The sequence below is a fragment of the Acipenser ruthenus genome, chromosome 1 (assembly GCF_902713425.1).
Source record: "Acipenser ruthenus chromosome 1, fAciRut3.2 maternal haplotype, whole genome shotgun sequence".
Classification (NCBI taxonomy): Eukaryota; Metazoa; Chordata; class Actinopteri; order Acipenseriformes; family Acipenseridae; genus Acipenser; species Acipenser ruthenus.
Window position 1 is genome coordinate 74,271,819 of NC_081189.1, and position 16,405 is coordinate 74,288,223.

Consider the following 16,405-nt stretch of genomic DNA (forward strand, 5'->3'; position numbering starts at 1 on the left):
ACACCACCCAAATCCAGGGTAAATTACCCATTGTGGGAAAAGAGCCCATAGTTTACTTATTAAGAAGGCATGGAAGACTTATTTGGTTTTATTAAACGTGCCCACATGTGGTAAACATTATGTTTCCATTAAATAATAAAAATGTATCCTTTTTAAGAATACATGTTTAAGTGCCTGCTCCAGGAGGATGAAAATAATTCTGTCTTCAGAACAAATCTAAACAGAGTACTGCCTGAAATGTTTGTTTTTGTGAAATAAGAACTAAAGTGGGCATTCTCAAGAAAAAAGTGACATATATAATTCTCCATCATACTTCTTCTTGGATACATTTTTTACTTGAAAGCTTATTATTGAGTTTGTAGTGTTTTAGACAAAGTTATAAAAATAGATATTTAAAATATGTTTTCGTTTCCTCAGTTTTGATCATCTGCCAACATACATTTGAAACTTGTAAAGAATATTATAATGAGTATAAAAAATATGTGGCTTGAATTGTAAAAGCTGATAAAACAATACACATTAATAAACATCACATACAAATACAGGATTCCCAATTAGGAAACACTAAAATTCTTCATTAATGTAGTGTAACGTGACAAGGGTGATATATCCGGGAATGTGATTTGTACCACTTTTTTTATTTTTCTTATTTTCTTATATTAGATGACTTAAATTAACTCGTGAGAAAGATTAGACCAAAAAAGCAAGAAAATGGGTGGGTTTGTATTATCATTGTCTAGACCATGTGTACCCACTCAAGTCCTGCAGAAAGAACTAGATACAAAGAGCATTCTCTGGAAAAAAGATAAATTACAGAGAAAATGTCCTGAGTAAAGTTACCTAAGATCTCAACATGAAATGGGGATGATGATAATGGTAGCAAGCTGTTAGATACAATAATCAACACAAATGATGGGGGGACACTCTGTAAAACAGTATAAATTACAATGATTGTTTCCTGTTTGTATCAGTAGATCTACTATGGACCCTATTGAAGCATATCAAAAGTCATTTTTATAAATGAAAAACATTTTATTCATAAAAGCAGATCTTAAATAAAAAGCCTTCTTTAATTAAATCACAATTTGTTATAATGATTTTACGCTTTGGGAATACAATCTTATAGTAGAACAGCTTAAATGTCACCTTTGACTATTAAATGTTAATATATGTAAAATGAGAATAAAAGTCACACTGATACTGTGCTTGGCCAAAAAATAGAGATTGCACGTAAAATGTGTCTGCAATGTATGTCAATTTATGTGACCCAAGAAATTGTCATGTGATCCACTATACCCAGAATCTCTGTGGCTTTACAAGAGACATGATTTCCCCACTCATCAAAATGGCTCAATTGACAAGTATGTCCAGCAAGACTCATTTGTAGAAAACAGCCACCAGATAGCACAACTCAAGAAGGGTTGCTACACGTGCTACAGTGGCCCAAATCACAGAAACCTTTAACACTGGACAAGGCACAGCTATTTCCACTCAAACAATGTGTAGGGAGCATGTCACTCTATTTTTATTCTTTTGACAGTCAATGTTTAAAGGTCAGTAATAGCAACTGTTGTAAGTCAATGTTAATGGTTTGAAACCTATGACAACCCTGAGTTTAAAAATGCTACAAAAGTAGGAAAGAAGTGAGCAGGCGTTTCCAGTAAATTATTTATTGATTGAGTCTGTTGTAATCATTGTAAGTTATAAAATAAATTAAATAAAGTAAAGACCCCCTCAAAGTCATTTCAGACATTTTTAATACAATGACAGTAGGAGCATTGACAAGAACATATCCAGTATTTAAAATCCACTCAACAGCATGCAATCCAAGAAATCGAATTTGAACTGGAAATGTAAGGTGTTGAAACAAAGTTTCAGATGATATTCAAGGTACTGTGTGCCATGAATGAACAATTAAACAGCTATCATCGGCACCTAAATGAAGATAGCACCTTGGAAACAGTTCATAGTTTGAAACTCCAGACCAATTAGGCCTGCCTTTCATCTTCAGCTTGCTGCTTCATTTGCACTGAAGCCATACAAGTGACCAAGTTACTGTATATAATATGCTGGTAACTTACAACTTCTCAAGAACACAAATTAAATTACAGTTTGTTTTTTTTATCCCCCACTGGGGATGCATGTCATTAGGGTTACAGTGAAGGCGTCTGTAAGTAATATGGTAATTCACATTTAAAAGTTTCGAAAATCCATAATTCAATTGAGATGAACCCTTGGTTGGGACATTCTTTAACTTTATTGCAAGTATTACAATATTTGAATAGGAGGAGGTTCCTGTCTGTCTGGCTTTGCATATCATACTTATATACGTCACAATAGTATTTTTAGTGAAGTGGTGCAGCAAGCCTACATGCCCAAGGGATAAATACATTATTTTTTCCAGTTTCTGATTATACATATATTACAGAAAACTGCAGTCTGCACTATTGACGATAGGCCTACTTTGTTGAATTTTATAAGCAAAGGCAAAGCTTATATTTACTATCTAACGTAATAAAATAAAAATGCATGTGTGTTAAGCAAGTCTATCCTTGTGAATTGTAATGTCGCAGTGGCCACACATAGTGGTTTTTTTCTCGACTGATAACTGCCAGACATTTTCACTGGATAAGCTTATTGTTTGCAATTTGTTTTGCTCACTCACATTATCATAGTTGGCAGCACACAGCTACTGTATGTCTGCCTTGGCCAGTCCGCAGTCTAATAGAGTGGTTACTGCAACATCATGTGGCCATCCACCTGCAGTCATATACATTTGTGTTTTTGTCATTCTTATGGATAGATAATAAATAAATCTGGCTTACACCACTGATCTAGAGAACTGCCTATCCAAATATGATAACACATATAACAGAACACACAGCCCACAGTGTCATTGAATGCATGACGATTTTTGACGTTGCAAGATCTAAGATGAATGTGTCAGCTACCCCTTGAGTCCTTGCTACCAAAATTCCTGTCTGCTTTATACAAGCAAAACATGGGATTAAAGGTTACAGAATCTGAAAACAGTGATCCTTAATAAATGTTATCAGCAAAGCTCTGGAATCCACACAAACAGGTTCTGACTTGCCATTATTATATGATTCACTGTGGCAGGACGGCTGAAAGGTGAGGTCCTGTGACAGACAGAATGATTCTTAGTGATAAATCTCCCTCCCAACCTGTGAAGTTGCAGTGTAAAGGGAACAGAGTACCCTAGAAAGGGGGCACAGCTGCGGTACATTAAGTCATAGCCCCAGTGGGAAAGCGATGTAGCAACCGCAGATTGGAGGAGAAACGGCTGCACTCGCTAACCTAGGTGGTGTGACTGAAGGTACAAATAGGGGACGTGGCTAGGTCATCTGTTCCTTTGTTTATGGTTAAGAGAACGCTAAAGGACGAGCGAAATGTTACTGTGAGGGTTTATTGTTTGTTTTGTCAGTTCTGATTGAACCGTCCTGCTGAGGAAGCCGTTTCTCTTTTTGAATCAAACCCGTGAGGGCAAACGATGCGACCTCGTGGTTGGTGGTCATCTTCTCTTTCAGGGAACCAGGGTTACAGTAGGTAACGTAACGTTCCCTTTCAATTGAAAGATGACCACCAACATTACTTATGGGAAAGTATACCAGAGCAGTTGTGAGGGAGAAGGAACGGTAGTGTATGAGTATTTAATGTACTATTCATGTATTTAATGTAATATTTCATGTATTATGCTACTATCATGTATTATGCACTTTCCACTGTACTTAATGTATTATGCATTTTTCACTGTATTGTTTTATGTATTGTCAAGTATTATGCATTTATCTGTATTTAAAGTATTATGGATTTTCTTGTTGTTACTGCATCTTGTAAAGCGCTTTGTGATGGTGGTCCACTATGAAAGGTGCTATATAAAATAAAGATTGATTGATTGATTGATTGATAACGGACGCATCAGAACCGCACAACCTCAAGGACCCTCGTGCCTAATGAAGGCAGGGAAGGATCTACCACGTTAAGGTCTTTATAGACAGATACTTCAACTCTATGGAGTGTATGGACTCAAACGGCGCTTCGTGAGAGCCTCCAGTACAATATCAAGGCACCATTCGGGAGAACAGTCCTCCTGGAGGACGTAATTGCTGCACGCTTTTGAGAAACCGGGTAGCCAAAAAATGCGCACCCAGAGATACCAAATCTATGGGGGCATGGCACGCAGAAATAGCTGCTAAATACACCTTCAATGTGGAAGGTAACCTACCAGCATCAAGCAGATCTTACAGAAACTGTAAGATAACAGGCATGGGGCAAGAGACTGGGTCATGACTCCTGGTCAGACACCAATTCTGGAAATACTTCCACTTGTAGGCGTACACCGACCTAGTGGAGTCAGCCCTAGAGTTCTACAATGTACCCACAACCGTGTCTGATAGCCCTAGGGCTAACCAGCGGTCTCTTTCAGGGGCCAGACCTATAGCTGGAACCTGCCCGGTTCTGGGTGCCAAAGAGTACCTTTTGCCTGACTGAGGATATCCAGGCGAAGCCTGGGGGCCACTAGGAGAACTGACGCCTTCTCTAACCGGACTTTTTCGAGAAAGGCTAGGAGTAACGGTATGGGCAGGAACATGTATAGGAGTGCTCTGGGCCACTTGTCGGCTAGGGCGTCGACACTGAGTTGACCACCTAAGCACGTATGAGACACCGTCAGCCGATAGTGTCTGTTGCGCTTGGGATGAGATGTCTGCAAGCCACAACCAGACTAGCCAGGCTCCGGCCCAGGGCTTGCCCTTGAAGACCGGAGATCTGGAGCAGCTGCTCGACAGGAGGCACAATTTGGTGGCCACCGGACCGGCGTGGTCCTGCTGCTGGCATCCAGGGGACTTGCAAAAAAGTTGCAGTCCCATCGGTGTCAACGTCAAGCTTGATAGCGGTGGCACGCTGGCTTCCTAGGCCACCTCAGAGCCAGGTTTCACCTCGGCAGAGAGATCGGGTTCCCCTCCTACCTCCATCACACAGGAGAAGGAGGCCTCACCCCAGGAGGCCTCTATAGAGAGGGAACGGTACTTGGGGCAGCAGCGGAGCTGGAACTGCAGCCGGGGCCGCAAGTACCTTTCTGGACAGGAGCTCCAGGACCATCTGAGCCTTAAGATCCATGATGTCCCTTGCCTGCTTTGAGCGCTTCACCCGTCTCACTTGCTGAGATGGGGAGCGGCTATGGAAGGCCTGCGTGTGGGGAATGTCCAGCAGGGGGTCCTGGGACAGTCCGTGGAGGAGGGGCTCTGGATCTCCGAGAGCTGCCGATGGTCTGGCCGCAGGGTACGTGGAACTTGCCTTTGTGGCCCTTTCCAGTCGGTTTTCTAGCACCCAGGGCTGAAAGGCCGCACAGATGCTACAGGCCACATCACTGTCAAGGGCCAAGATGGCGTGCTGGACACCCAAGCATTGTGCACACAGGGTATGCCTGTCTTCCTGAGTGTTTTTAGCCCTACTGGACGTTCAAGCGTGAAACCCGGCCTTGCTTGTCATCACGGTGGAGTGTTCAACACCGATTGCACCGTGTGTTGTGTGTACAGTGTGCACCGAACACTGTGTGCACCGAGTGCACCATGTGCACTGAGCACTGCGTGCACTGAGCACCATCTGCACTGGTTGCACCGAGCACTGTGCATATCAAGCACTAATTGCACCGTGTATCGTGTGCACCGAGTGCACCGAACACTACTTGCACTGAGCACTGTGTGCACCAGTTGCACCGAGCACCGTATGTGTCAAGCAGTAATTGCACCATGTATCGTGTGCACTAAGTGCACCGAACACTTTGTGCACCGAGAGCACCGGTTGCACCGAGCACCATGCATACAAGAGAGCCAAGGGCGATATACGCACCGAGGCACTAGCACTGTGTGCGTTGGGCGCTGTGCGCACCGATGCACCGAGCACCGTGCGCACCAGGCACCGTGTCCACCGAGACCCATGCAGCACCGTTTGCACTTGCACCAAGCACTGTGAGCAACGCGCACACTGAGGTACCGAAGTACCAAGGACTCAGCGTGCACCGAGGTACTGAAACACCAGGGGGCAGCTACACAGCAGTGCCTACCCTAACCGCGTGGTCACACACCTGGTCAGCGCGTAGCATGCACTAGGGAGAAACAAGGGCCAAAGCCGCGGCGGGAGAGCTGAAAAGTAAACAGCAAACACAGACAAAAACAGTTGGGGGAGAACACGCTAGAGTTTGTTATGGAAGGCTCAACTCACCGAGGTGGGTGGGCCTACGCAACCGGCGAGGTCTATTCTACAGTGGGGTGTATGTAATATAGAGCCCAGTGGAGGAATACATGGCTGGTCGGCTGTTGTTGTTAACAATCGCGCTGCAGCTAATCCACAGCACAACCCAGATAAGTAGGGTTGTGCAGTCTAATGTACAGTAGGAGGGAAGTGCAGTGGCAGCCAAACAAACAAGGCCCAATCCAGCTGCCAGATGGCGACTGGTGGAATCACTCAACTGCGGGGATGTGGCAAGGTCTAGCCCTGTGGAGGAACTGTATTCTCCCAAGAGTGTAGTTTTTAGTGAGAAAAAACACACAAACACACTTCTTATAATACTGCACAGGCAGTTGCTCACATACAACAGACAGTAAACAAAAAGGCAGGCTGCAATGTGAGGAAGACAGGCTGCAGTGACAAGCAGGCTGAAGTGAGGAAGACAGAAAAAGAAACTTCATTTTGGAGTCACTGATTCTAGGAAAGCGGCAAGCCAGCTTTCAGCACAGATGCAGTGGAACTGCAGTCGACTCAGGAAGCTCTTTTTACAGACAATGTTCAGTTTAACACAGGTCTTACCGTACCATCTTGAGAAGCAAAAAGAGAAATGGCTTCCTCAATATGACGGTTTTTATCCCTCAGTGGGCGGGACTGAGTGCATCATCCCAGGAAGGGGCCTATCGGCAGCTCTGATATAAAGAGCTCAGTAATACCTACCCAATAGGCAGGCATATCCCATAAGTAATGTTGGTGGTCGTCTTTGAATTGAAAGGGAACCAGCGTTTAATAGAGACCTGACGTTTATTTACAATATTTGCCAGCAGACTCACGTATTGGAGACAGGCAATTATTTGAAGTTTTATAGTATAAATTATTTTGTTTTACCTTATTAGTAGAAATTCTATACTTGGATAAATAGGACACTTGTATGTTTAATGAAGGGCTTGTCCTTTATAAGCTCTTAGAAACTGCAGGTTAAATTCTGGTTTCTTTGAATGATATCTCACATTAGCCAAGTCAATGATGTAATGCCACTCTGAAAGATAGTGTAGTCTTGATTTATAGATTTCCAACCACATGATAGGACAACAGCATGGTATTGCAGCATAATAACAGGGAAGTGCAATCAAAGGCTGCTAAGAAAATAAAGGCATTTCTAATTTCCTTTATCCTGCAGCAAGAAATATGTTGACAAAACTTTATTTTTGTTACAATTTGTTTTCAACTTAATTGAGTTTAGTGAGGATTCTAAATGACCTCTACAGATGATAAGTGTTCCCTCATATAGTAATCGATTCTGTAAAATCAAACACAATTTGTAGGGTGTTTTTTTGACCATTCTAACAAGGCAAGACTATAAATATTGATTCAAATCTTGCTTTTGAACAGTTTATAGAACCTTGCTTATAAATGGTATGTGTTGTCTTTTACTATCTTCTATAGAAACTGTATTCAAAAATCCAGTGGCTATCACAGGATGCATTTTCACGTGGATTCTATTCAAGGATTCCAGAATTCCAAGACAGTTCTGACTCTTCAGATGGTTTAAAATGCAGGGTACAAGATAAAAACCAAATACAAGTTATTGGCTACAACAATGCTAGTTTGTGGAATAATAGAGCTGCTCAGGCTATTGTGTCTGTGAAGCTAAAACCACAAGCAATCATCAGAAATTATCATCAGAACTTTGAATGGGAATCAGGGATCAGACTGATGGAGGGAGTAGCAGACTGATGAACTAAACATTTCCTTTGGGATCAGGATTGGGGGTCGTCACAGTTTATAGACTTTATAGGGAGATTGCAAAATGGATCAGGTCAACATTGCACAAGGAATAAGACTGGATATGGAGTGTAACCAAATGAGTGAAACAATCTGTTCTCACACATATTTTCCCTAAACAACTGATTAAAGACTGATTGATAAACTGCAGCCAAGGACCCCTGACCTCAAGATTTACTGTATGAAGGGAGGTTCTGTTACCTAGGAATGCTTCAGTATACCAACTGAAACAATTGTAGCACACTTTGAGGTTTCTTTGTGAAATGTAAAACAATTGGAAACATATTGAAAATGCTGCTTCATTAAAAAAAAAAAAAAAAAATGTTACCAAATCTGGGCATTGTCCAACATGGCAGAGCAACCCAGAGGTTTGGTAAAACATGTTGACTATGGTTTAGAATGAAGATTCATATTTGAGCATGGCTGTGATGTCTACCAAGCATAGTCTGGCAATGGTTACCATGGTCAATAATGGGCAAATCATGGTTTATGTTAATAGTTGCATGAGACCACATTATGTACACATGGTACAAATTCCTGGAAATGTTGACAATGGAGGAAACTTCTGCCAATGTATGTGTTGTTTTTTTTTTTTTGTTTTTTTTTCCCAAAACAAAACATTTGGACATCATTGCTTAGATGTTTGTCTTTTGTACAGATGGTGGAAGAAGAATGGGAATGTGTAATATATGATAAGTATGTGTAGAAATTAAAGCACATTTTTATTTCCCTGTCCCTCAGGTTGTAAAAATGATGATTATTGTTGTTGTGACGTTTGCCATTTGCTGGCTGCCCTACCACATTTACTTCATATTGACTGGAATATACCCTCGTTGGAACCGATGGAAATACATCCAACAAGTGTACCTTTCTATCTTCTGGTTGGCCATGAGTTCCACAATGTACAATCCCATTATTTACTGTTGCCTTAATAGCAGGTAAGTACTGCATCCAATAGAAATGGGGGGAAAACAAATAAAAGAATAGTAATAAATAAAAGTTAGCATTTTTGAAATGTCATTATAGTAGCTGTTTTGTACAGAACCCCTAAAGGGACCTCGTGCGCAACCAGGTACTATATTGTGCACACAAGTTAACAAGGTGGATAGGTTATAAGAAAACAAATGCTTCGAAGTATACAAAAGGCAAAAATAGCAGAAGTGGGTCAGATGAGGCAGAGGAGGCAGAACATACTGAAAAATAAGCAGCACATTAAACTAAAACAATAAAGTGAACTGAGAGACAAGGAATCAATTTATGTGGCTTTTACACACACTTTAATAAAAAGAAAGCACAGAATGACTGTGTTAATGAGTTTGTCAGAACACTGTGCTTTGCTGGACAGCCACTGTTTATTGTAGAGGTATGTATTGGTGACTTCATGCGACAGTACTGTCTGTCCATCAGTTAAACACTGTCTAAGCCGACAATTGTAAATATTTGACAGAAAATGGTGATGCTTTAGTTGGTAAACTTATATGCATTGATGGAAATGTCCAGTGTGATTTTTGACCCGTCTCCTGATGGCTTGCACCACCCAGTTCTGTCAATTTTCTTTTCTTTTTATGATTTCAAGGCGAATAAACCTGGCATGTTTTGTGCTGATGTCATGTTCGTACCTTCTGTAGATACTATTTCCGTCAGCACAGCGATTGCCCAAACATTCACAAAGTACCAGCTAACTTGGGAAAATGTGGCCTCGACTTGCACAGATTCTGCTTCATCATACATGTCAGGGACATTATTAATCAGAAACCAGAACTGCTGCGCATCATATTCCGCATTACCGATGTTTCAATTAAAAACATTTTTTTACCGTTTTATCCCTATTTTAATATATGTCAAATAAATTCCCGGAATTTTTTTTAAAGATAAAAACCAAAAACATGGAACACTAATTATACAGTAGACTACATCATACAACTGTTCATAACTCCTGAAGACTAACTCACAATGGAAAGCTATTTTACCCCATGAAAGTCTTCATGATAAGGAGTACATTGAGTCATGTGTGTCTGAGTGATTTGCAAGTTATTATTGGGACAGACACGTTGATGATCGAGACCGATCCTGCTTTTGTTTACAGAAAGTGGGTTAAACTGCAATGCAAAATGTAGCTGATCTACAAAAATGACAGTATTGCAAAGACAGAGAGAAACTACAAAAGAAGAGAAAATCACAATCTACCACAATCTCTTACAAGCACTAACCCGTGCACACGAAATACTAGCCTTCTTTTTTAATACACACCATGTCCCTTTAGGGTTTCCATAGTTTTGGCCATATAGTTTGTAAAATCAGTGTTTGTTGGTTTAGAACATACCCTCTGTGTTTAGCTCTGTAAAATTGATATATATTAACTGTCCCAGCTTCTTAAAAGCATTACACATTCTCTACCCTAAATTACTGTAAATTACATCTCTTGTGTATAGAAAAATATCAAACAGAATTGTATACACTTTGGATCTCAGAAAGCAACACGCACTGAATATCAATGCATTTTGTGCCAAAACCCTGTCACTATGGTTTTATTTAATTAAAGTGTGTGGCTGAGTTAATGAAACTGCTATTTTGATAGATGGACAGGTCAGTTATTCCTGCTGGAAACTTTCATATGCAAGAAGGCATAACAAGATGTTTTACATGAGTTCCTCATATAATAAAGAGTCTGTTGGCACCCAGACATTTAAATAGATTTGGTTGAATTGAATAACAAGTTCAAAATATATATTCAATTTATCTAACATTTCACCTTTCATACCTGTAAACAATTTCAGAACCAGTAATCAGCAGTGCCTTCGTTAGTTCAATTCTGTATGTGTTAATGGCTATCCAGTCATTCAATCTCAAGCCCACAACTGCTTGTTAAAATGTTTGCTACTATATGAAAATCTGAAATGCTAGCAACTATTTAAATGTTTTACACTTACTGACACATAATCATGGTGCTGCCTTGATAGGTTACAGAAGACTGTCGCTGAATTGAACCAGTTGGGACCAGACTGTTGAGTTTAGAGATTTGTTCAGAGTACTGATCACAATCTCTACCATTCAAAAATGCCTTTGTTTTATGTTTTTTTATACTTGTATTTCATTACATATCAGTAATAACCCTCATCACATATATTATAGTCTTTGGTTTCTACAACCACTATTAGCAAGTAATTCATTATGACAGTATGGTTCGGATTTTAAGTCAGTTTGGACCACCAGGGTTTGGATTGGAGTCTACTGTAGAATACAGCCTTGCAAAAGTGTAGTAAATAAAAAATAAATTAAAAAAAAACGTTCTATTAATAACATTGTAAAATACCCCATAATTTAATAAAAATGTATTTTGAAGAAAATATAAATGTATCTAAACCTACCTACCGTATTCCTTCGAATTTAAGACACCCTCGAATTTAAGATGCAGCCCAAATTTACCACCCTCAATTTACCACTGAGCTTGTATATTGTGCTAGCAACTGTATGATACTTAAGATGGCGTCTCTGTCATACACATTTTAATACACGCAGCACTGTACTGTACTCAAATTTATGACGCAGGCTATTTTTAAGAAGCAAAAATTGTTAAAGCATGTCTTAAATTTGAAGGAATACAGTAAAAACATTTTTATTTTATTTTTATAATACCATTAAGTAATTCAGCTCAGCACACCTTACTGTCACCACAGTAAATTATCTACAGTTAATGCTTAAGTAGTTACTATATAATTAGATTGTTTTTAATAATTGAAATACTTTGATACTGATGATTCATTGTATTGTTCATTTTTTTTGGTGTAAAAATTCTGTCATGTGTGTTTAACCCAGGATACATTTGACTTCTTACTTAGGTTTAGAGCTGGATTCAAGAGGGCATTCCGTTGGTGCCCATTCATCAAGGTCTCCACCTACGACGAATTAGAGCTAAAAACAACCCGGTTTAACCCGACTCGCCAGAGCAGCATGTACACTGTCTCCAAGATGGAATCCAGCATGACCGTTGTCTTTGAGCCCACTGAGGGAGACAATCCAGACCCTGCCAGGAAGAAAATTGCCACTTCTCGAGACACCAGCCTCAACGGCTGTTCTGGCAACAGCACCAAAACATCAAGGAGTTCGAGCTTCTACAGCACCACAAACACTTCTGTGGAAGAGTATTCATGAAGCCTACAGACATGCATGGATTGTAAACTGGAAAAAGCATTGTAAATCCTATAGCTTAGCATCAAACATATATAGAGGACACTTTGCAAACAGGTAGTACACTCTTTGCAAACTCTTTTGTGTTTCCTCCTAAGTAACTTAAGGGAACTGTTTTGATAAACACAATTAAGTCCATTTCTTTTTTTTTTAATGACTAAATTTAAATGTATTGAGGTAAAACAATAAGAAACTAAGACCGTATTGTTTTGAGCAAACTCTTAACAAATCTAAATCTTTTAAATGTAATTACTGATAGGCACTGGGGGAAAAAATCCTATTGTTTCCAGAGCAGTTCTCTTGGAAAGAAATGCACTGCAGTTCTTGAAGTAGCTGAAGTGAATATTATGTTTATCTGTCCCACTGAACATAGAGGAATTATATTCCTTAACTACAAATACCTTCCTAAAACGAAAATAGTAATACCAGGCTGTTTTTCTATTTTGTAAATAAGCTTCTAATGAATATTCCAAATTAATTGTTTAAAGTCCTATTTTCTTTTGGATTTACAGTTTCTCTTCATAGGAATTAAGGATAGGATTAGAATAAGTAAGAATGAATAGAAAGAATATATTAAGTATGTATTAGAATGGCATGCATAATTTACTTCCTCTAATATGTATTGAACATCCTGGGGTAGTGTGATAGCATGGACAAGTGGTCAAGCAGGCCGACAAGGATCACACAGCAAGAGGAATGTGTTTAAGGGCTTCTGGGCCCCTTTTTATTTATTTTTTTTAACAACATAATTTTACAAACAAAAAATGGCTTCTGTCAGACCTTTACATTGGAGTTAAAAGTGAATCTGGTTACTTAGGATAATATGGGACAGAGACCAATAAACACATGGACAGTTTAATTAAGAAAAAATAATAATAATTAAAACGATGGAAGCATTAATATGCTATAATTAATTGTACTGTAGCATGTTCCATCTCACGAAAGAAGGGACTGTTGTTAGAAACCTATATTTAGATACTGGAATATGAATTATGTACTTGTACAACAGACCAGGAAATGTGTGTTTATTAGAACACTCAGAAGTCTATAAACTGTAGAATTTATGGAGGTCAACCTATTTCTAGTGTAAAAAGTAATTTGTATGTTTGTTTAAATTTCAATCAAGTGTCAATTTGTGCTTTAATACTACACAATTGTATGGTGCAGTATTTTGGTTCTAATACCACAGCATATATCATTTTGATTTAATGCAGACCCCTGACACACACTGCATTTCTTTTATTTAAATGATATCGATCTGTATATATGATGGATGTCACTTGGACGTTAAAAACTATGGTTAACCCTTTCATTTATTGCAATTTGACAATATTGGAACCTATTCTTAAAACTTTAAGGAATGTTTTTTAATTGTACACATTATTTGAAAACAGAGATAATGAAATTAACTTAAAAATAAAACAGAAAAAAACATTATTTAAACCAGTTGTTAAAGTTGAGCCCATTATCTTCCCAGTAATCTGACATTATCATATAATGTGTCTTGACCTTTGAAGGTAGAGGTCCATTCCTATGGAAAAATGTAGATATTATCCAAAAAGAAAAAAAAAAACAGAAATTGAAATGCATGCAAGACATTTCAGAAGAATCTGAATAAATCAATTAAGATTTCAAAGTGACTGGAGTGTTTAAAAGCTAATGTTGAAACATCTTCAGATTAATTTAAGAATCACCACAATTCCAATAATGTTACAATTCTGAAAGATTTTTCCAGTTTTGGGGATAAAGGGTATAAAGCATCATACCGGAATATCAGATATGTATTTGTAAATAAATGTGTGCTCTTAAAGTAAGATTTTAGAAACATATTTTGTTCAGCTATATATATATATATATATATATATATATATATATATATATATATATATATATATATATATATATATTAACAGTGTTTTTTCTATCTTGTTTGTGGTATGTGCAAAGCAGGTTTCTTTTTAAACATCAATGTATGCCTAAATCTTGGGTCCAGTTACTTAGCTGTGCTTATATGGTTATGTGAGATACTTGCACTACGTTATCATAGTCTGCATCTATTATATCCGTTATTTAAATTTGTCATGTTCAGTGTATTAGAAGTCCACAGAAAAAAACAAACTCCTGTGTAGCGCATGCTACATAATTGGTGTATTGTATTTGTAATATATTACTGCAGGGTACAACAGTAAATGGGTACAGCAGTACAGGATACAGGGTGCAGCAGTAAAAAGTGTGGTAAAGTTTAGTGGTGCGAAAGGTGTTCAACAGTAAAGCACAGGACAAAGATTCAAAGAGTGAAAATTTACTATAATAAAGGTTGACTTTTCACAGCCTTTTATAAGATTAGCCATACACAGCTTGTGATATGGCTAACAGCTAGTCAACTCCCCCCAAAAATGATCCCCAATCTTGTGTGTGCCCTTAAAGCCAGCAGCAGGCGGACACCATCACATACAAAACCTGCTGCTCCTGCTGGTTGCAGTAAATGCGCTCCGGCAGGGCTGCCCGTGAAAAGGGTGTGTGTGTGACAATAGCTGCTGCCAGTAAAATATACAGTACCACTAAAGGGAGTCTTGTTGTACATTGTGTATTTATTGAAAACCTTACTGTTTATATTTGAATGTTTATTTATTATATGGCGGTCTACAGCTTAATAAGTCTTCTTGTTTTGTAATAATTTTGTTGATTTGTAATTAGACAAATTAGCATTTCTTCATTGGTGCTGTGAGCTCTTTGCCTTTAAGGTGTTGGATTGCTTTAGGCAGCATGTGCTTTACATGGATTGAATTTGTTTTTTTAACACATATATGCAGATATAATGTTGTATAATAAAAGCAGCTGAACAAATGGAGAACATCCAAACTGTATCAATCACTGAGACTACAAAATATCCATTATTAATTCATACTTCAACCTCAATTTATTATCGTCATTTAATATAAATGTTTAAATATCAGATTAATAAAAACCTGAGATTAACAATAAAATCTGCCTTAAAATGAATGTTGAATGATTTTAAATCCTTTAAAACAGTATAAACCTAAAGGAACAATAGCTTGTCTCAGAATGACTAAGACCCTGTTCACACTACTGGGCCGGCCCTGGGCACAGTAGGAATTTTATGGTATATATTCAAAAAAACACTTTGACTTACTGTTATGGTGTGTAACAGGGTGATGGTCTGAGCTTACGCACATCCCCACCCGCAATCACATTATTAAACACAGGCATTTTGAATGCAGGAAACAGCAACTTGCTAGTGTTGACAGGTATAAATATTTATCTTTGTAATGGATACTTCATTGAGATTGCAAATGACTATCAGGTTGTACATAGAATGACTGACATTCACAAGACAAACTCACAACTGATCACCTAATAGTACTACTGCTCCCTCCTAAGGAAAGACACAGCATTAAATAACGTTAAATACATTACACAGGTTTCTTCTCAATTATACGTATTTGTTTAACCTGCATGAATACCGTCTTTGTTTACAAACATGATCGTTAAACTATTCTATCATTGTTATTATTATTCTCTTGGAAGATTACCAAACAAATGGCTATAACAAAACCCTTGTCCCACATGTAAATGACAACTTCAATAAGGGAATCGACCTAATCTAAATACAGCAATACACCCTCACATATCAAGTACACTTTGCTCAACAACATGCACGATACATAATAAACCGCTGCTCTATCGCCAGTAGAATAACATTAACAATAATAATCACAATAACAGGCATTGAAATATTACAGTGAGGGTCTCACCGTCACATGGTGCATCAACGATCTTAATATTTGTGGATGAGATCAGTATTTTGTGTGTGTAAAAGCAAGCAGCTAAAATAAATGATTTGCATTGTAATGTATAGACACTTCTGTAGCTATGTATATCATTGTGTGCAAAATAAACAATGGTGGATGAATATGCCAAGTCGCTGCATTATTGACCATTATGGAGATCCACAATCCTGCAGTTTTTATATTTATCGCTTAGTTACTAAATAACAGGAAGGTAATTGTGACAATTTAAGCTTAATTATGAATGCACTGCAGCTCATGTATTATGTGAAAGAAATAGCCTGAACGTTAACCCTCTAGATTTGTTTTATGTAATATTTTTATAATTAAAGTTGTATGATGTAGAAATAATGACCATTCAATATTGATCCACTGCC

General features: G+C 38.3%; 1 protein-coding gene across 1 annotated transcript in view; it reads left to right on the top strand.

Annotated features, from left to right (window-relative positions):
* Positions 1-15,540, top strand: part of LOC117420988 (neuromedin-K receptor-like) — a 40,301-nt gene extending 24,761 nt beyond the window's left edge. The window contains exons 4-5 of the mRNA XM_034034816.3: positions 8,773-8,969; positions 11,871-15,540. Of these exons, the coding sequence (XP_033890707.2) occupies positions 8,773-8,969; positions 11,871-12,183 (510 nt within the window). The 3' untranslated portion in view covers positions 12,184-15,540. The remainder of the gene's footprint in view (positions 1-8,772; positions 8,970-11,870) is intronic.
* Positions 15,541-16,405: the final 865 nt, after the last annotated feature.